This window comes from Artemia franciscana, chromosome 9 (assembly GCF_032884065.1).
Source record: "Artemia franciscana chromosome 9, ASM3288406v1, whole genome shotgun sequence".
NCBI lineage: Eukaryota > Metazoa > Arthropoda > Branchiopoda > Anostraca > Artemiidae > Artemia > Artemia franciscana.
The window spans coordinates 998,420-1,021,317 of NC_088871.1; the positions used below are offsets into that span (position 1 = coordinate 998,420).

At 35.2% G+C, this 22,898-nt stretch overlaps 1 protein-coding gene across 5 annotated transcripts in view; it reads right to left on the reverse strand.

Annotated features, from left to right (window-relative positions):
- The window catches only part of LOC136030854 (EARP-interacting protein homolog), a 171,302-nt gene that overhangs the window by 143,529 nt on the left and 4,875 nt on the right, over positions 1-22,898 (reverse strand). For all 5 annotated transcript variants that reach the window (XM_065709909.1, XM_065709907.1, XM_065709908.1 and 2 more), the window contains exons 2-3: positions 16,227-16,449; positions 11,378-11,607 (exon numbers count right to left, since the gene is read on the reverse strand). In XM_065709909.1, coding sequence (XP_065565981.1) covers positions 11,378-11,607; positions 16,227-16,449 — 453 coding nt within the window. The remainder of the gene's footprint in view (positions 1-11,377; positions 11,608-16,226; positions 16,450-22,898) is intronic.

The window sequence follows — 22,898 nt, forward strand, 5'->3', positions numbered from 1 at the left end:
GTTGATTTCCAAGACGTTTTTAAGACATTTTTGTTCAAGACGTTTGAACAAAACGTCTTCAAACGCTTTACGCAATAGGGAATGTTTACCAATGTTAAGGATGACACATTCATGCTTGACTGATTTCTCCAAGACCCATGGAGAATCCTCATTTGTAACTGAGGAGGGCACAAACTTTGAATTTTACGTAATTAGAATGTTACATAATACTTCAAAGATTTTTCTTAAGGATTTCATTTTTCTTTCAAGTCGTTTTTTTCTCCGGGATCTCATTTTTTCAAGGTTCTTTTTCTCAGGGAACCTTTATAATCCTAAGATTTTTGTCCGCATCAAGATTCGAAAGAGATTTTCCTTCCTTTGAATGGAGCGCTAGACAGCTGAACCAAGAGAGCACCTTTCTAGTACTTTTATTCGAGGAATACTTTCTACATGATAGCCTATTCCACACAAGGAGAATTCCCTGCCAGCCTTTCTAGAATGACTAAATGGATCGCTAGTTTGTAACCCTTTCCACATGAGAGCAGGCAAGCAACCTAATGCTATTGATTTTTGATCTTTTAGACGCATCTGCCTGTTAAGTTCCATTGATTTTAACCTTGATAGTAGCAGAATCATAGTTTGAAAAATGAAACATACAAACAAAGCAAAACAGACCCTTTTTGGCGTTCGGTTATTTCTGAGAAATTTTAATGAAAATGCCACGTTTCTTTGATCCAAGACTATGCATATTTTCACCACCGTGACGATATGTGGCTGCACCACCCTAGCAAGCAATTCCAGAGGGGGAGGATTGTTATTAGAGGTAAATAGAAGCCTTGTTACCTGAAAATGCCTAGCTTCTTTGCTCTTTTACATGCGCGCTATCAGATTCCATTACTTTAAGTCTTGACACTAAAAAATCACTTTTTCAAAAATGAAACTCACAAAAAAAGAAAAAACATTTTTGCATTAAGTTATTTCTGAGAGGTTTTAATGAAAATGCCACGTTTCTTTGAGCAAAGACTATGTATATTCACGCCAGCACGGTAATATGTGACTAGTCCACACTACCAAGCAATGCCATGGGGGACAGGTTATTATTAGAGGTAAATTTAAGCAATATTATCTATATTGGCAGGACCAATCAACAGTTGGGGGAACGACTGCATGAACACAAGGTTTGAATAGATAATGACCTGAGATTTGAAAATAAAAATAAAAATGATGATTTTGATTCTGCTTTGGCCCTCATTGTTTTCGAAAATACGGACCATTTAGTTCTTTTTGAGGAAGAAATTTTGATATCAAATGTAAATGGTTTACCACAGTCATTTAGAGAGGCAGTTGAGATTAACAAGTATATCAAAAAGAAATTGGCTATAAATAGAGACACTGGAGATATTTGAATAGGCCTAATTTACATTAACTTAATCTTAAATAGTTCAAATAAGATTTTTCCTCAGTTTAAGGTAAAAACACCTGTCCACATTTTTAACGTGAGTTGAATAAGTAGGGAAGTAGGGAATAAGTAGGGACTATTGCTAAGCAGATAATATTTGCACAATTCAATTGATGAAAATGTCTTTCATGTATTCTGTTTTATTTTTTTTTAGTACCTACTTGTCTTTCGTCAAAAGGTTAGATTTTTTGTTGTTTTTGGCATTGAGGACGACTTGGCGGAGGTCCTTGTCAAAATATTTGCTTATTCTCTCTTAACATAGGTTCACTGGCTGACAATACCTTGTTTTTCTCTGCCTTTATATTTTTTTTTTAATATATTTATGACTTAAATATTTAATTATTATGGCTTATATTTTAGAGGATATTTCTGGGAGGTCTTAATGAAAATGCCTCGTTTCTTTGACTGGGTGTTAGATTTCAGTCCCCCCTCCACCTAAAAATTGTTTTAGACGCATCTAATCTTCGGGCATTTTCCTCCAAAAATATCCGTTTACACACGAATCGGTGGCTTATACCAAATGAAAAATGCCCAATAGAGTCATTTCAGATGACTCCTGGCATTGCAATTACAATTGCAGCCAGCGTGGCACAATGTACGCGGCCGATGACATCGTCTTGCACCCTCATCATTCTTTATGAATTTTATGTATTTTCTTGTTTGAAATCATGCATCAAACCCATCGGTTTGACAACACAAGCGATCCTAAACGCGATACAACATGTCCATTCGCGCCACTGTACGATACTATGACTGGCCCTCTTCCACCCCTCGTCATGCCTAAGACATTTTCCAGACATTTTCTTGCTAAAAATCATACTTCAAACCATAGGGTCATGTTTTCGCAAGCCACCCTCAACGTTATACACGATGTCAATTCCCACAACCGTACCATAAAATGAATGGTCCTCTGGCACAAGATGGCACCCCTCATCATTCCTAAGATATATTTTAGGTATTTTCATAATAATGTGATGCCAGATTCCGCTTCCGCCCCCTACAGCATTTCTAGTTCCGCTCCAAGCTCCATCAGTTCCAGTCCCAGCTCAAGTTTTACCGATTCTCGTCTGTCAATTCTTGTTCCAACACTTCTGTCCCCGATTCCAGGGTTCCAATTCCTCCGGTTCCATTCAGAGGTCATTCCCTAAATCTTACAAGTAATGATCAAAATCTAGAATGGTTTTTGTAAAATCGTGTCCATTGCTATCAAAATATTATGAGGCATTTGAAAATCTTGTGTGGTATTATCAAGATCTTGCCTGACATTATCAAACATCTTGCACTACGTTATCAAAATCACACCTGATATAGCGAGAATCATCTATTGCATTATCAAAAACTGAAATGGTAATATTTAAATCATGCAAGGAATTAACAAAATCATCCGTGGTATTATCAAAATCTTATCTAGCATTAACAAAATATTTTCTGTTGCTATCAAAATGTGTCCAATATTGTCAAAACCTAAAATGGTTTCATCAAAACCATGTCTGCTATTACCAAAATTTGATACAGTAGTATGAAACCGTGTCGGCTATAGTCCAGATTATCAAAATCTTGCCAAATATTTGTAAATTCTTGTATGATATTAACAAAATCTTGTGTGACATTATGAAACATCTCGCACTACATTATCAAAATCTCGACTGATCTAATGAGAATCATTTATGCCAATAACAAAACCACAAGCGATACTATCATGCAAGTTATTAGCTATGTCTCACATAGTATTATCATAATCTCACACGTTATATATGAAATATCTTTAGCAACAATCAAAACGTGACTGCTATCACCAAAATCTAATATGATGCTATCAAAATCTTATTACCTATTCAGGAATCTTCAGAAAAGTGCTATTAAAATTGTGTTTGCCCCTATCAAGATTATCAACATCTTGTCAAATAATATAAAAACCTTACATATTATCGAAATCTTGCATGATGTTACCGAATTTTGTTTAATATCACAAAACATCGTCTCGCATTATCAATGTCTTGTGAGATATTATAAGAATCCTTTCGGGCATTATCTAAACGTTGCAAGTTATTATAAAAATCTAGAATGGTTCCAGCAAAATCTTCTCTGGAACAATTATTTATTATCAAGCATTACCAAAATCTTGTGTGGTATTATCAAAATCTTGGTTGATATTATCAAACATCTTGCACTGCACTATCATAATTCAACCTGACATAACAAGAATAATTGCATAATCAAACCTGAGATTGCATAATGAAAACCGTGCAAATTATTAACAAAATCTTGCAAGGTATGATATACCTTGCAATATTTTATTAATAACCTGCATGATTTTGATAGTACCATGTATTGTTTTGATATTGTCATAAAGAATTCTCAGTAAATCACTCGAGACTTTGATAATGTAGTGTCAGTTGTTTCATAATATCAGGCAAAGTTTTGATAGTATGATACAAAAGTTCGGTAATACTTGGCAAGATTTTGATAATCTTGATAACGACAGACACGATGTGATTGCACGACGTAAATTTGGTAATAGTGGACACGATTTAGATAACAAAATGTCCGATTTGACGATATCGGACAAGTTTTGATATTACCAGAAAATTATTTTTGTTAAAATCAGGCGAAATTTTCATAATAGCGTGCATGATTTTGTTAATAACTTGCAAAATCTCAAGAATACTATTTTAAGTTTCGATAATATCATAGAGGATTCTCATTATACCATCTTAGATTTTGATAATATAGCGAAAAATATTTGCTAATTTCAAGTATGATGTTTATAGTATCACACAAGTTATTGGTAATGCTTGATAATATTTTGATAGTACCAGAAACGATTTTGCTAGCATCATCCTAGATTATGATATTAACTTAGACGATATAGGGAACACCGGAAAAGGATTTTCATAATATCTCACAAGGCTTTGAAAGTTCAACACAAGATTTTGTAATATTTAAACGTGATTTAGTAATATCCTTCAATACTTTGATAATATCATGTAAGGTTTTGATAAGATTTGGAAAGATTTTGATAATCTTGATAGTATCATGCAAGATTTTGGTAATATTTTGATAGTCTTGATAGTGACAGACACGATTAGATCACACTATGTTAAATCCGGTAATAGCAAACACAATTTAGATAACATCACCAGATTTGACGATATCAGAGGCGTTTTGATATTACCAGAACAGTACTTTTGTTAATATCAGGTAAAATTTTCATAATACCATACAAGATTTTGTTAATAACTTCCGTGATTTTGTTAACACCACTGCAGGTTTTGATAATGCAATAGATGATTCTCGTTTACCATGTGGGATTTTGATAATGTAGCAAAACATATTTGATAATTTCAGCCATGATTTCGATAATATCACACAAGATTTTGGTAATACTTAATAATACTTTGATAGTACCAGGCACGGTTTTTCTTGCATCATTCTTGATTTTGATAATAATTGGCAAAATTTACGTAATACCTGAAAGGATTGTCATAATATCTCACAAGGCTTTGAAAATACAAGACAGAATTTCGTAATATTTAAATATGATTTTGTAATATCATGCAAGACTTTGATATTATCATGTAAGGTCTTGAAAATATTTGACAATATTTTGATATTCTTGATAATAGCAGATATAATTTTGATAGCACTATGTTAAATTTTGTTTATAGGTAGCAAGATTTTGATAGCAACCATGTCGGACCTTGGTAATAGCAGACACGTTTTGATTATAGCTACAAATGTTTTGTTAATATCACTTACGATTTTGATAATATCATGCAAGATTTTGTTAATAGCTTGCAATATTTTGACAATATTACACTAGGTTTTGATAATACAAAGGGAATTCTCATTATATCTATCGTGATTTTGATGATTAGTGCAAGATGTTTGAAAATATCAGACAGAATAATTGTATCATTTTGGTAATACTTGGCAAAATTTTGACAATTTTGATAATAGGAGATACGATTTTATTGTAGTACGTTAAATTTGGTAATAACAGATAGAATTTGATGACACCATTTTCGATTTTGGCAGTTTCAGACAAGGTTTGATAGTGCCAAAAAAATTTAATTAATGCCTGGTAAGATTTTGATAATATCGTGACAGATTTTGTTAATAATTTTTATGATTTTGATAATGCCACTTCAGGTATTGATAATGCACTTATTCTTGTACGATGTAGTGCAAGATGTTTGATAATATCAGCCAATATTTTCATAATACAAACCAAGATTTTGGTAATCCATGATTATATTTTGATTGTAACAGTTTCAGTTTCAGTTCAGTCCATTCGGGTTTATTAAAAAAAAATTATAACAGTCATAACATACTTAATCTCTCATCTGTATGCAAAAATTTCATGCTGAGTCCCATATCACCTCAAAAATAAATACGCACTATGGCTCTCCCTCCACTTCTCGATACAACCATGGCCCCTACCAAAAAAATATCCTTACAAGTCCCCACCCCTTCATCCAGGAGCAAACCACTCCAACCCCCACAAAAAAACTCAATAATAGCTAAAATCACTTTTCTAATTAGATTCTTTATTCAAATTAAACTAATTCAAAACAAGATGATTTTTTATTCTCTTTTTGAAAGAAATAAGGGAGCTCCTATCTCTCAGTTCAAGCGGTAGGGTATTGTAAGCCTTAGCACAGACGATGTCAGGCGAAAAATCCGACCTCACTGTTGGCGTATTTCGAATATGGATCTGTGCAGATAGTCTTGTAATTGGAAGACGCTGTTCGGATACCAAACTGAATAGATTCCTAAAAGACGGTGTAAGCAAGCCAGAGAGGAATCTGAAAGCAAAAACCAAGCAGGAAAGCTCAAACAGCGATTTCAGCGAGAGATAATCTTCTGTGTGTTTGATGATGTTCAAGGCATTTTTGTGGATGGAATCCAGTTTTTTCAGATGGGATTTGAATGTTGATTGCCATACCATTGCGCAATATTGTAAGTGGGGTCTAATGAGTGCATTGTAGAGAAGGGTAAGGGTTTTACGTGGGAATGTTTGCTTCAGTTTCTTCATGATACCCAGATTCCTTGAAAGCTTTAATTCTACAGCATGGATGTGAGGAAGGAAAGAAAGGTTTTCATCTACTATTACTCCTAAATATTTTGCACATCTATTTACTGGTCGTTGAACCTTTCCACGAGACGTCACAATTCCTGTTATTTCTGGGTGAAGGGTTCCTACCCTTGAAAATAGTAGGATTCAAGATTTTTCTACATTGATGACAAGTTTGTTGGCATCCATCCACAGATGGGTCTCTTCTATGATGTTTTCAAGCTTCCGCTGGAGTGAAGGCATATCAAGTCCGCAGCAGGTAATTGTAGTGTCGTCAGCGAACGCTATAAGTTCATCTTGCTCGTTAGTAATGTCCTCAGATGTTTGAGCAAAGCATAGGTTACAGCATTTTTGGTCGTCATGATTCGGATTAAGGATACGAGTTAGGTCATTTACATGGATTAAAAACAAAAGAGGACCGAGGATTGATCCTTGGGGCACACCAAATTTCACAGTAGTGTCGTTTCTTGGGTCGTCACCAATGTAGATGCACCTATTTTGAAGGTAAGATTCAAACCATTGAAGGGCTATCCCTCTCACTCCAATATGTTGTAGCTTTCCCAGTAAGATTGTATGATCCATACTGTCAAATGCTTTCTTGCTGTCAATCAATATAGCAGCTGGCAGAAGACCTGAGTCAAGTGCTCTGTTGATGAATAAGCTTAAGGATGCCAGAGCATCTTCTGTTGAATGACCAGGTCTGAAGCCAAACTGACGACTATTAAAAAATCTTTTTTTTTCAAGAAACTGGTAAAGTAGTCTTTGTAAGGGTTTTTCAAAAACTTTTGAAAAAACAGATAATATGGATATGGGTCAGAAGTTTGATGGATCGTCATGAGGGCCAACTTTATGCAGAGGGATTATTCTTGCTTTTTTTAATATCGAAGGAAAAACACCACTTCTTATAGACAGGTTTATCAAATAAGTTAATGGCTCTAGGATAGAAGGGAGGACTGCTTTCAGGGCTTTCGTGTGTATCCCGTCAAATCCAGACGCTGATGTGCCTTTCAAGGTCTTCACAATTAGCTCTACTTCAGTTGATGTCCAGGAATTATTGCCATTGATTTAGTGCATGCTGAGCCAAGGTAATGCTTTTAGGGTTTGTGGGGACTTTTCGCAGAATTAGATGTAATTCCTCCTATCCTTGCAAAAAATGTACTGAGTTCTTTTGCAACCTGAGTGGGTTCCGTAACAGCCTCCCGGTTGACAAAAAGTCTGGAAGGCAATTCTGCTTTCTTATCATTTGGTCGCAAAACCGAATTAATGACCTTCCAGACTTTTTGTCCATCCTTCCCACTTTCAGATATTTTATTATTCACATAAATTCTTTTTGCTTTCCTCAGAACTGAATGAAGGCATTTCTTATACGTCTCATATCTCTCTAGGTTTTCTCGGTTTGAGTATACCTGTAAATCTTACAGGTTGTAAGATTTAGGATTCTCATAATATCTCACATATTCGCGTTGTAATAGGCTTTCATCTTCTCACTCTACTGGCTCGTTTGTTGTCTTTTCATTGATTTTTATTTCTCTTTGTTTTTATTTTTGTGAATTGATCTGCTGTATCATGTTGATGGTGGCTTGCAAAAACATGAGCCAATGGGTATAAAGCGTGATTTTTATCAAGAAAATACTTGAAAAATACCTTTAAAATGATGAGGGGTGCCAGAGGGTGTCATTGGGCTGGTAAATTGTGCCACGCTGGCCTTAATTGCCAGGAATCATTAGAAGAAACGCTATTGGAGATTTTTCATTATGTTTAAACGACCGATTCTTTCGGATATTTTTGTAGAAAACTACCCAAAAAATGTCTTTGGAACGATGAAGAGTACCAAAGGGAGCCGTGTGCCACCCATAGTTTGTAAGGGTGACGTGAATCGCCTTTAATAACACTTTCTACGGCTTAAAGTTAAGGTGGGTGGTGTTGAAGTATTTTATCAGCGACTAATATCGAACACCCAGTCAAAAAACGAGGCATTTGCATTAGACCTCCCAGATATATCACTGAATATGGCTTAAATTTATCTCTAATAACAAACCTCCCCCTCTAGAAATGCTTGCCAGGGTGGGCTAGTCACATATTGCCATAGTGGCGTGAATCTACATAGTCTTGGCTTAAAGAACTGTGGAATTTTCACTAAAAATTCTAAAAAAGAAATGAAAAATGGATCTCTTTTTTCTTCGTTTACGTGTTTTATTTTCAAAAATGTGATTTTACTAGTATACAGATTTAAATTAATGGAATTTGACAGCCAGGTGCACCTAATAGAACAATGGAAACAAGGCATTTCCATTAAAATCTCACAGAAATAGCTCTGAATATGGGTCAAATTTACCTTTAATAACAATCCTGACCCTCTGGAATTACTTGCTAGGGTGGGTCAGCCATATATTGTCACGGTGACGTGAGTATGCGTAGTCTTGGCTCAAAGAAACGTGGTATTTTCATTAAAACATCTCGGAAATAACCGAATGCAAAAATGTGTCTGTTTCTTCATTTTGGTGTTTAATTTTTTAAAATTAGCTTTTTCTAGTATCAAGATACAAATCAATGGAATGTGACATGCCTGTGCGTCTAATACAGCAATAGAAACAGGCATTTTCATCAAGAGCTCCGAGTAACAACCCTCCCCTTCTGGAATCGCTTGCTAGGTTGGGCCAGCCAAATACTGTCAAGGTGACGTGAATATACTTAGTCAAAAAGTATACATGGCTCAAAGAAACGTGGTATTTTCATTAAACCTCTCAGAAAAAAACCGAATGGTAAATGTGTGTCTTTTTTCTTCGTTTGCGTGTTTCATTTTTCAAAATGTGATTTTGCTAGTATCAAGATTTAAATCAAAGGCATGTAACAGGCAGGTAAATCTAATAGAGCAATAGCAACAAGGCATTTTCATTAAAAGCTCAAAAATATACATAATATGGCTCAAACTTACCTCTAATAACAACCCTCCCCCTATAGAATTCTTTACTAGGATGGGCCAGCTACATATTGTCACAAAGTTGTGAATATGCATAGTCTTGGCTCAAAGAAGCGTGGCATTTTCATTAAAACCTCTCAGAAATAACCGAATGTCTTCGTTAGCATGTTTCATTTTTTTTAATGTGATTTTGCTAGCGTCGAGATTTAAATTCATGGAAAGTAGCAGGCAGGTGCTTCTAATATATCAAAAATCAATAGTATTGAGATGCTTACGCGCTCTCATCTGGAAAGGGTTGGTAACAGGCGATTCATTTAATCATTCTAGAAATCTTGGCAGTGAATTCTCCGTGCGTAGGCTATCACGTAGAAAGTACTCGTTGAATAGAAATATTAGAAAGGCTTTCTTAGGACAGCTGTCTAGCGTTCCATTCCATTGAGGGGAAATCTCTTTCGAAACTAATGCAGACAAAAATCTTCTGATTACAAAGTTTCCCTGAAAAGAAAACGCCTTGAAAAAAATGAAATCGTGAAGAAAAAATTCATCAAGTAATTATGTAATATCCCCAATGTACATCGTCATTACGAGACATCCCACGTGTGGGCCCTCCTCTGTTTCAAGCGGAGATTCCCCACAGATTCTGAAGAAACAAGTCACATGTGAATGCGTCATCCTTAACACTAATAAACATTTCCTATTACGTAAGAACTAAAGAAATCATGAAGAAAAACGTTTTGAAGAAATGTATCTTTAAGAAGTCTTGAAGAAAAATGTCTCAAAAAGTCATGACAGGTCTTGAAAAAACGCCTTGACAGTGAAATTGGATGTTAGGGGCCCCGGTGGAATTGGGTGCTAGGGGCCCCAGTGAAATTGGATGCTAGGAGCCCAATGGAATTGGATGCAAAGAGTCCGATGGAATTGGATGCTAGGGGTCCGTTAAAATTGGTTGCTAGGGTCCCGTTGAAATTAGTTGCTAGGGCCTTGTTGGAATTGCTTACTAGGGCCTTAGCTGGAATTGATTGCTAGGGGCCCCGTTGGAATTGAATGCTAGGGACCCTTCCTGCAGTGAAAGAGGTTGCTAGGGAACGATTGAATTGGCTGCTAGGGGCCTGGTGGAATTTCTGGCTGGGGCCCGGCATCTTGAAGGTTCCTCACTAGTGGGCCCTGAAGGTTTTTCCTGGTCCTCCTAAGGCTTTTAAACATATAGATCAAAACAAAACATGATTTGGTAGGCCCGTAAAGGTTTTTTCCTGGCCCTCAAGGGATTTTAAAAGAATCAAATAAAAAACACTTTCTGTAATGTTACAAGCAAAAGTAAAGAGACCCTATTACGTAACAACCAAAGAAAGCATGTGAATAAGTAAACAAACCCTATTACGTAACAACCAAAGCAAACCAACCCTATTATGTAACGAGCAAAGAACTGAAGTAAACATTCCCTATTACGTAACAAGCACCACTATCTTTTAGAAAACAAACCCTATTACATAACAACCATAGAAAACCTGAAGTACACAATCCCCTATTACGTTACAAGCAAACGTAAAAAAATTTTATTATGTAACAACCAAAGAAATCTTTAACCAAACAAAACCGATTACGTAACAACCTCCTGTATCGTTTAGAAACATTTCCTACTACATGATAGACATCTGCATCTTTTAGAATATATTGTCTATAACGTACCATGCACCTGCATCTTGAAGATGTGTCTTGAGGGTAATCGCTTTTAAACTTCTTTGTCATCTTAAACCATTAAAGGAAGAAAAGAGTAGTGGCTATGGGTGTTGTTAAATCCAAAAAAGCCCTCACTACTGATAGCCTCCTACATATATAATGTGTTTACAAGTTTAAAATGAGCCTTGATGGCCAATGAGCTTATTGCCACCCCCTAAACCAGCCTCATTATATTTAATGATACATAAAATGGCCACTGACTTACAGTGGGTGACGAAGTTGCCATGCTCCAGATAATCAGATTGGCGTCAACGGCCATAACAGCTTCTGAGCCATTGGTTGGATGCCACTCAAGGGATCTCACATTTTTTCCAATTTTGTGAGTATCAAACAAAGAAACAGTTTCGACACATCCTGAGTTCTCTGCTATTGGAATGCTAGGAAATTCTGAGTTGGGAATTCTAAAAACTCCAGCCTTTAGTGAATTTGACGAATCTGAAAAATCGAAGATTAGATATATTATAGGCTAAAAATATAGTGGGATTGAAATAATGAAACAAAGACATAATCTGCAGCCTAGCGTCGAGTTTCAACACTAAATTGATATAGTGGCAGATAAAAATATAAAATAAGTCAAAATAGTGGTGTTTTGTAAACCTTTTCCTTTTTTCCATCAAAAACAAGGTTTTGCTAATATTTACAGCCTTACCAATCTTCCATTAGTAACCAATTAATTTTGTATTTGATAATCTTGATATTAGCCATCTTGCATTGCAACTAGGGGTTTCATGTCATGGTTGCCGAACGCTGGCTTCATATATCAACCATCGAATTCTGGAATTCCCTAAGACAAACAAAAAAACGATTCCAAAGAAATAAATTCGGTTTCCGGTCACACTTTCCTTAAAAAATTGGTAATTCTTAAGCTTTTTATTTATACATTTCTCATACATAATACAGCTTTATCGGCAAAATGTCATCATAAAGTCCACTATTGTAATCATGAAAAGCTCAAAGTTTCAATACAACCCAAAACGTTTTTGGGTCCTTCTTTACCTTAAAAGAAAGTCTTTATATTAACTTTATAACTTTATATTCGGATAATTCTCATAGAAAAGTCCTTTCATTCAGCAAAATATCTTTGTGTGACAACAATGGCAACATAAATTGGCATACAAATGTAGGAAACTGATAAGTGTAGATACAAAGATTACTTTTTTTTAAGAGAGAGAGACACTTTTTATTATACATATATCATAAATATACAAAAGAACCACATCAGCCACTTTAGAAAGTCAAAGACTTGTTAGCAGTGGCTGATAAACATTAATGAGCAGCAATACCGACAACATTAACAAAATGACACAAAATAAAACAAAAAAGTGGGAACAAGAAAACAACAGGAAAACAAAGAATAAGAAGAGAGCGAAAAAAAATCATACTTAAAAAACAACTCAATAAGCCATCCTGCGCCAAATCCTTAAGATAGGAAAGATTGGCTGAATGCGTGCATCTCATCTCTAAGTACAGAACACAAATGTCCTCTAACAAACGACTTAGAGAGTTAATTTGAATTAGTTAAATTATATATAGCTTAAAAGCCCGTTCTTGTCAGAACTGGCAGTTTTTCATATCTGCCACAGTTTTTTATATTTTTATATGCAACTTTTTTATACCCAAAAACCATCCTTAATGTAAATGAAGCAAAGGAGAAACAGTACCCAATAAATACATTACGAATTTTTAAAATTAAAGTTCTTGATATTACGGAATTGCCACAAGTATTTGTGTTAACATTTGGTTTAATCAAGAAAAAAAAATATCAAACAGCTTTCATACTTGTCCTTCAAAATGAAATTGACCTGTCGAATGGAATTACATGTCAAATGGAATTACTTTCTTTATTTTGTTTAATTTGGTTTAATTAAGAAAAAAAATATCGAACAGCTTTCGTACTTGTCCTTCAAAATGAAATTGGCGTGTCAAATGGAATTACTTGTCAAATGGTCAAATGGAATTACTTTCTTTATTTTGTTTAATTTGGTTTAACATTTGGTTTAATTAAGACAAAAAAATAACGAACAGCTTTCATACTTGTCCTTCAAAATGAAATTGGCCTGTCAAATGGAATTACATGTCAAATGGTCAAATGGAATTACTTTCTTTATTTTGTTTAATTTGGTTTAATTCAGAAAAAAAATATCAAACAGGTTTCATACTTGTCGTTCAAAATGAAATTGACCTGTCAAATGGAATTACTTGTCAAATGGTCAAATGGAATTACTTTCTTTATTTTGTTTAATTTGGCTTAACATTTGGTTTAATTAAGAAAAAAAAATATGAAACAGCTTTCATACTTGTCCTTCAAAATGAAATTGGCCTATAATCTGTCGAATATGAATTTCTTTCTTTATTTTCAGAACCCTTGGTTTAGTTTGTTGAAACGTACTGAATTCAGATGCTTTCTCAAAATCAAAATTCATGAAAAACTATTTTCAACCTTCTACAACTAAACTATTGTTCAGAAGCAAGCGTTAAAAGAAAATGACAGTTTATTGCAGCACGATCATTTTTTAACTTAAAGTGGACAAATTAAAACATTTCCGCTAAAATAAGTTTTATATAGAATCTGCTAGAAAGATGATTAAGACTCTGCACGTTTAGCAGCTGTGTTTCAGGACAGACCAAAAACGGACGAACAAAGAGTTTTGCTATCGGGGCTAGTTGGAAGGTATATTGCTTCCTATCTTCAATTCTATTTGCTATAATCATATTCTTGGTTTTGAGTTCCAGTAACTTCTGTGGAGGAGCGCAATTGAACCCTGAGAGATGGTCTTGTGATAGCAATTTGCTATTGATATAATCCAGACTGCTTAAATTAGAAAAGATAAACTACAGAACAGTGAAGATATTGTGGAAAACGTCTCTGCAGCCGACTTACAGATTAATATGAGAAAGACGATGTTGATGTCGAATGGTCTCCAACCTACAATTGCAGATGTTCTTAAATTGAGGGGCTTCGGATTTTGAAGAAACAGAGCCGGAATTAGGTTTTTATCGGAGGGGGGGGGTAGACTTTCCTGTCCCCTGTTGCACTATCAATACTGCAAATATAAAGATTTTTTCCCATAAATACCACAATTTTAGCTTGTGTTGCCGCTCCTCGGATTTGATCCCTTATGCCCTCCTCTAGATCTAGCCCTGTGAAAAAGTTGGTGAATTTAGTTGGCAATACATTAACACAAAATCAGAGCCATGACAAAGACGCATTGCTTATGAAAATACAAGAATCTCTTAATAAAAGTTTGGACACACACTAATATTTCCTCAAGCTGTGTCTGTTCAACAATAGCGTCATCTCTGTGCTGACATACCGATCCTGTTCTACGAGTTTGTCTAAAGCTATTAAGAGAAGGTTGATTGGCTTTGAAAAGTATTGGCTTCAAGGAGTAGTTGCGAATATTTGGGTTGACGAGACAAGTAATACTCCAATCAGGGCATTCACTAAGCAGCCAAAAATAAAATCAAATCTGGCTTAAAAGATGATAATACTGGGTCACATGATTCATATGGGACAAGCGCGGGTCCCCTGATGATGTTTGGTATTGTCCTCCACTGGTACTAGGGAAGAGTGGTAGGCAACAGAAGGCACTTGACCGTTCCCTTGAAAATACAGCTATAGTCCAGCAGTCATCTCTAAATGAATTACGATTTTGGCCAAGTATTGTTCGATGAGGACATGTACTGTTGCTGCTTTATGCTGCTCCAGGTGTGGAAAAAAAATAAGTCTAAGCAAGTAACGAACATATGTTCTCCATCCCAATATGCCTTAAGATATGCTGAAAACTGAGACAAAAATGACAAAAGCAGGTGCTTTTGCATAAATAATATACATTTGGTGACTTATCTTCTTACTTAACTAACTTAACATGAAATTTTGCAGTAATTTCATCTTAGTAACCTGGTATGGTCTAAACTTGACTTTGCACACCATCACCTTTAAGAGAATTTCATTCGGTCATATGTTTTGGAGAAGAAGACAATGGAATTAAACTAGCAGTGAAAACATAAAATTCTGCCAAATCACTATTTTTTTGGAAATTACTAATTTTTATTACGAAATTACTATTTATTACTTACATATTCTAATTGTACTTGTATACCTATGTATATAAATACAAGAATTAATCAACACTTCAAAAGTAGCACTGGCTACCATTCAAGAGCACAACCAATAAAAATGTAAGTAACTAATTTATACAGCTAATAGCATGACAGAGCATTAATTAAATACAAATTGGACTAATCAAGGATCAAACAAGTGCTTCTACTTCTTCTTCAAGAGCCCCTCTAGTCACTTTTACCCTCCCCCCTATTCTTCCACTGCTCTTCCTAATGTATGCATACTTAAAAGGTATAAAACAAGACATGCCAAAAGTAGACTAATGCAAAGAGACCACGACTGAATCATGGATGGTTTCTATTGTGAGAGCGTTTAGAAAAATAACAAAAGATGCTGGTGACATCAGATATCTAGAAATTGGTTTGTTTCCAGTTAAACAAATTTCCCCAAAGGCATGAGAAAGATTTACACAGCTTCTGACTGTATTTGAAAACAGACTAGCTGGACTTTACCAGAAACCATTTGTTTAATTCTACCCAAAGTGCCAGCCAATCATAATGGGAATTGTTGTCAGATACTCCAAGAAAAGGTTCAGCCAAGATACTTCAGATAGCGAAAAATAGAACATGCTTTTTATTAGTACACTAAGAATGCTACTCCTACACACACACTGTACCAACAAGCCGCTTAAGGCCAACATAGCTGTGCACGCTTCTTCTTCACCCCAACCAATTCAAAGCTTAACTCTACCCCTCTCAAGAAGTTAAAATAGCCTTCAAATTCCTCTTTTATGACCTCTTGTCATACCATCCATGACGACCTGCTTTTAATTTGGCTCCAGGTGGATACTTAACCTTCTTGTGGACTTTCCATACATAAGAAAATAAAATACCCAGGATGGTGTAAACAGCAAAAATAGAATTTATTTTTCAAAAATACACTAAGAATAGTCTATTTTTAGCATTTATAATATAAATTTAAAAACTATTACCTTCAACTGAATTAAATATTACAGCAAGTAATTCCTGGTCAAAGTGAAGTGATTTCAAACCCCAAACTTCCCCGTTTTTAAACGAATATACTTTTTTCCCAACAGTGTTGGAGTCTTCATCATAATCTAGTACATAAATATGGTTCAATGCCTTCAAAGATAGTGTACCAACAAAAAACTGAACTTTTTCAGTATCATTGGCCTGAGATGTGATTGCTCTTGCCTGGAATAAAACAGAAATTACTCAAAAATTTAAGCACTTACAATCCAATTATTGGCAGGCATAATGTTTTAAAGCAAGCATAATTATTTCTAAGCAACTATAATTTGATTATCATTATTTTTGATATGTATAAACTTCTTTTTTTTAGGGGGGGGGGGGGGCTCATCCGTTTGGAAATCGAAAGTTCTAGTTCCTTTTTTAAGAGTCCAAAGTGACTGAAGGGCAACCAGCCCTCCCCAATGTCCTTTTCCTCCAAATATAGCTGATCAAAATTTTAAGATAGCCGTTTTGTTTAAAATAGTTCAAGGAGTGTATATCTCTAGTTCTGGGTTTGACAACCTACTCCCCCCCCCCAAAGCTCACAGGGCAAGGATTGTAAGTAATGCAAGCTGTCCATTATTAACATGCAAGATATATATATCTATATATATATATATATATATATATATATATATATATATATATATATATATATATATATATATATATATATATATATATATATATAGAGAGAGAGAGAGAGAGAGAGAGAGAGAGAGAGAGGGAGAGGAAACGGTCGTATAAACTTTGGAGGAGGCTCATTCGATTGGAAATCAAAATTTCTAGTGCCCTATTTAAGGGTCAAAAGTGATTGGAGGGCAACTACCCCCCCCCCCCCTTTTTCCTCAAATGCATTTTATCAATATTTTGAGATAGTCATTTTGTTCAAAATAGTCAGAAGTTCAAATAACTATGCTTAGATGGTTAAATCTCACCTCTCACAGCCCCCAGGGCAAGGACTGCAAGATATACATGTTGCTTCATGTTAACATATAAGGTTTTTATGCAAGGGATGGTCCCATAAACTTGAAAGAGGCTCTTTCAATTGTAAACTGAAAGTTTTAATGCCCTTGTTAAGAGTCAAAAGTGATCAAAGGCCTACCAGCCTTCCCCTCCCCCACAACAAACTTTTCCACAAATGAATCAGATCAGAACTTTGAGATTTTATTTTGTTCAAAATTGTTCGAAGGTCCAATAACTATGCCTCCAGGGGTGACACACTTCCCCCCCCCAGTCTCCAGGACAAGGGCTATAGCCGAATTCATGCACTTTGCCCATTGTTAACACATAAGAATTTTTATTGGAAAAGAGGGCATGTTTGATCCTCGGTGTATAAATCGGCTTAGTGTATTAAGGTAATACTTTTAGGAAATTTTGAAAAGGATACAAAAACAATCAAAATACACTATGTGCATGCAGGTTGTGAAAAGGGAATATAAGCAATATCAAAAGAACAATTGGGGGTAATGATTTTAAATTTCAAGGTATGTTGAGGATATGCTGAAGGGAGATTTTAGGGCAGCCAGCCCCTTTAATGTTGTTTTCACCCAGAGGCACGTCACATGGAATATATGGTCGTATAAACATCGGCAGAGCATTATTCAGTTGGAAATGGGAAGTTCTAGTGCCTTTTTTTAAGAGTCTCAAAAGTGATCTGTGGAAAACTGGCCTCCCCAACGCCCTCTTATCCCCAAATGCATCCAATCAAAACTTTGAGATAGCCATTTTGTTGAAAATAGTCCAAAAGTCAAATAAGTATGGCTCCAGGGTTGACCAAACCCCACAAAGCCCCATGGCAATAGCTGTAAGTGTGTAAGTTGCCCATTGCTAACACATAAAGTTTTTTATAGTAATATCAAAGGAGGCTCATTCAATTTGAAATCGGAAGTTCTAGTAACATTTTTAAGAGTCAAAAGTAATTGGAAGGCAGCCAGTTCCTCTCCCCAATGCCTTTTTTTCTCAAAAGCTTCTGATCAAAGTTTTGAGATAGCCAATTTGTTCCAAATAGTTGGAAGGTCAAATAATTATGGTTCTGGGTTTGAGAACCCCTATCCAGCCCCTAGGGCAAGGGCTTCAAGTTATGTAAGTTGCTCATTGTTAACGTCTCAGGTTTTTATGGAAGGGATGATGGTATAAACTTTGGAGGGGAATCATTCTATTGAAAATCAGAAGTTCTAGCTCCTTTTTAAGAGTCAAAAGTGACTGGAAAGCAACCATACCTCTCAACATTCTTTTTTACCCAAATGAATCTGATCAAAATTTTTAGACAATCATTTTGTTTAAAATAGTCCAAAGTGAAAGTAACTATGCCTCTGGGGTTGAAAAAGAACCCACAGCCCCCAGAGCAAGGGATACAAGTTATGGAAATTGCCCATTATAAACATATAAGAATATTTTGGAAGAGGTGTTTGCTTAGACTTTAGAGGGAGTAGATTTGACTAGAAATCGAAAGTTCTAGTTCCTTTTTAAGAATCCAAAGTGACTGAAGGGCAAACAGCCCCTCCCATACCATTCCCATGAATGCATCCCAAAAATTTTTTGAGATAGCCATTTTGTTCAAAATATTACAAAAATTAATTAACTATGCTTTCAGGTTTGACAAACCCCCCCCCAAGGATTTTTTATGAAAGGGGTGGTTGTATAAAATTTGGAGGAGGCTTATTTGAATGAAAATGAAAACTTCTAGTTCCTTTTTCAACAGTCAAAAGTTATCATAGGGCAAGTAACCCCACCCCCACCCCCTGCACCCTTTTTTCCAAATATATTAAATCAAAATTTGAGATAGCCAATTTGTTAAAAATAGTTAAAAGGTCAAATAATTTGTTAATATATTAGGTTTTTATGAAAGGGGTGGTTATATGAACTTAGGGAGGAGGCTAATACAATTGGAAATCAAAATTTTGTGTGCCCTTGTTAAGAGTCAAAAGTAATCAAAGGGCAAACAGCCCACCCTCCCATACCTTTTCTCCCTCAAATGCATCAGGTGAAAAAATTTTATATAGCCATTTTGTTTATAATAGTTCAAAGGTCAAATAAAGAAGTCTCTAGGGTTGGAACACCTTCTCCAGCCTCTAGGGCAAGGGCTATAGCTTATGCATTTTGTCCATTGTTAGCATATAAGGATTTTTATTAGAAAAAAGGACATGTTTGATCCTAGGTTTCCAAAAATGCTTTGGGTATTAAGGTGGAACTTTTAGGAAATGTTGAGAGGGATGCAAACATAATCAAAACACATTATGTGCTTGCTTGCTGTGAAAAAAGGAATCGGCAATATCTAACAACAACTGAAGGTATTAAGTTGGAAGTTTCAAGGTATGTTAAGGAGATGTCGAAGAGAGGTTGGAGGGCAACCAGCACCTCCACGCCCCTCTTGCTCTTTTGGGTGCCCTCTCTGCTCAATTTTGTTTAAAGTAGTCAAAAGGTCTAATAGCTCTACTTCCAGCAATGTCATACACCTATAGCCCCACAGGAAGGATTGTAAATTATGCAACTCACCCATTATTTACATGCAAGATGAAACTTTGGAGAATGCATGCTCTTTTCAGTTGCCCTCACTCCAAAAATACTTCATCAAAATTTTGAAATGCAATTCCTGTTCAAAATAGTCAAAAGCTCAAATAACAGGGATGACATAGCCCCCATAGCTTTGGAGAGGGATGCCAAATATAATAAAACACACTGTGTGTGTTGATTGTCAGAAGGATGTAATGTCAATATCTAAGTAATGGCTGTGGGCATTAAGTTAAAGGTTTCAGAAGATGGAGGGTAACCAGCCCCTCTTGCCCTTTTTTGATGATCTCTCTCATCATCCCTGATCAAAATATTTAAAAAGCCATTTTGTTCAAAACACCCAAAAGGTCTAGTAACTATGCCTCCAAGGATGCAATACCCAGTATTGCCCCCAGGCTAAGGATTGTAAATTATACAATTTGCTCTTTTTTACATGTTGGATTTATCCTTAGGAAAAGGGTGGATGTTTGATTCTAGCTCTGTTTGAAAAGGCTAAGGGCATTAAGGTGAAATTTCAGGGAATTTTGAGGAGTATGTTTATCAAAATATGTATCTGCAATATCACAAGAATAGCTACAGGTATTAAATTTAAACTTTCAGGGCATGTTCAGGAGAATGTTAAAAAATGGCTGAAGAGCAACCAGTCCTCCTCCCATTCTCTATTTAGCAGATTATAATGGATTTTAATGAATTTAATTACAAATAATTTTTTTGTACTTAAAATCGTGGATTGCTGAGCTTTCAGCAATTAATTTCATTATATATCAAAAATCCAATTTAATTTAATTAGTTCTTTCCAAGGAGATGTAGTCTTCAATAAGACACCAACAGTGGGCCTTAGACTTCAACAGCTAGGGGGGATGGAAAAGAATAGTAGCTGAACTCTTAATTGTAGTGATTTGTGTTTGGTTTAAGTTTGATTTGGATATGCAATTATAAGATTTATTTATACTTTATATTAGTACCTGTTGTTTGTTTGTCAGCTACGATTGTTTCTTTTATTTTTGTTTGGTTTGGGTTTTATTTATTCTTTGATAGCAGCTTCTTTTTCTTTTGAGCTTGAATTATTAGAGGAATTTATTTCTGCTGGTCAAGTTTAATATGGCTGTTTACTTTTCGTTGAAAAACATCTGTTTTGGAAAGTTTTTTTTCGATTAATTTGTGGAAAAGAAATTGTTAAATAAACACAAACAGAAATTAATTTTTTTTTAAATTGTTATACTAAAAAGTTTTCATATAAAAGTAGAGCTAAATTAAACCAAAGATGAACAGAAATATAGTCAAATAATTTTTCAAGTGTACAACTAATCAAGTCACCACCAAAAGACTATAATTTTATTTTATAATTTTATATTTTATAAATTTATAATATTATTTTAAAGACATAATTTTAATCTAAACAAAACATATCTATCCTGAAATTTTCATTGGATAACTTTGATGAAAATCGAAAAAATGAAAATCGATGAGTATAACAAAAATTGTTATACTAAAAAAGTTTTCATATAAAAGTAGAGCTAAATTAAACCAAAGATGAACAGAAATACAGTCAAATAATTTTTCAAGTGTACAACTAATCAAGTCACCACCAAGAGACTATACTTTTATTTTATAATTTATATTTTATCTTATAAATTTATAGTATTATTTTAAAGACATAATTTTAATTTAAACAAAACATATCTATCCTGAAAAATTGATTGGATAACTTCGATGAAAAACCCAGAGAGGAGGGGGGGAGCTAGTGGCCCTCCAATACTTTTGGCCAATTAAAAAGGACACTAGAACTTTCAGTTTCCACTTGAAGGTGCCCTCTCCTAAAAAACAAACATAATAATAGTTGAAAACTGTTTCAAAAACAGATAAAACTGGGGAAAAAACAAGAAAATATGACTAATTGACAGTTGATGTATATTATAAAGCTTTCTACTTTTTAACCACGATTTTAAACCTCGTATTAAACTTCTGTTCTCGTGCATTCAGAGCTGAAAACCGCAGTGAAGATATAGTGAAAATAGCGTCCAAATTTTTTGACAATGCTTCAGTTAGTGTTGCAAAAAAAAAAATATTGTGGGCTGTCACTGGAACTTCCACTCGCGGAAATCCCAGCACTAAGAAGCAAGACAACGTGTTGGATTTACTGAAAGTTTTCAAGCTAAGTGATGAAAAAAAGGCGTGGCTCCCCCAATTTGTCATCTTTCCACCCAATGACATTCCAATGATCCCTGGAGAAATAACAGCATCTCTATTTAGAAAGGTAAATAAGCTTTGTACCAAGTTTGATAAATTTGTCGCTTCTGATCGCCAATCAACTCCCATCAGTGAAAGGGAAGTTCCTTTTCCTAGCCCCCAGACTACAAGGCCTTCTTATGCAGTTATCCTTAAAACCCTCCTAAGGAATTGCAGGACACTTCAGCCCGCAAAGGTTTTTCTTGATAGAGTTTGTGGTGGCTATGCGTCTAGTATACTTGAATTAAAGCCCTGTAAGAATGATTGAAAAGTAGTGGTTAATGATACTCACTGCAAACTCACTTGTTCAGGCTATGAAAAATAATGACCAACTTGTCAAAGCCTCCATGTAATGCCCTTCATTCTTTGGGATTGTACGCCATGTCCCTCCCGAGACTATTGAAGAAGAGGTCCGTAATATGGTTACAGGTTGTCTAGCAGCGTCCCATATAGGACCAACCTGGTCATTTAAGTTAGAGTTTGAGTCAAAGGAGAGTCTATTGAGGGCAATTCAGTCACCTCCCTGTTTCAGTTATGAATAATTGTCATTGTGAAAGTACAAGCTCCTAACTATGCGTTGCTATAAATGCCAGTCCTTTGGCCAAGCAGCTAAGTCATGCAGAAACCCTGCGAAATGTTCCAGATGTGCTGGTGCTCACTTGAGTACTGAAACCACCCCTTGCCAGAGTACTATAAAATGCGCCCTGTGTGGGTCTCCAAATCACCCATGCTACAGTTTTTTCCTTAGTTTAACTAACTAAGAAACTAAACATTACTTGTTTATTTCTTAATTTTTCCTTGTTTATTTTTCCTTCTCTTCCCTGCTTTTTCCTATTTATCCTTACCTTGATTATATTATTTTTTACTTTTTTTTTCCTTGTATTTTTTCC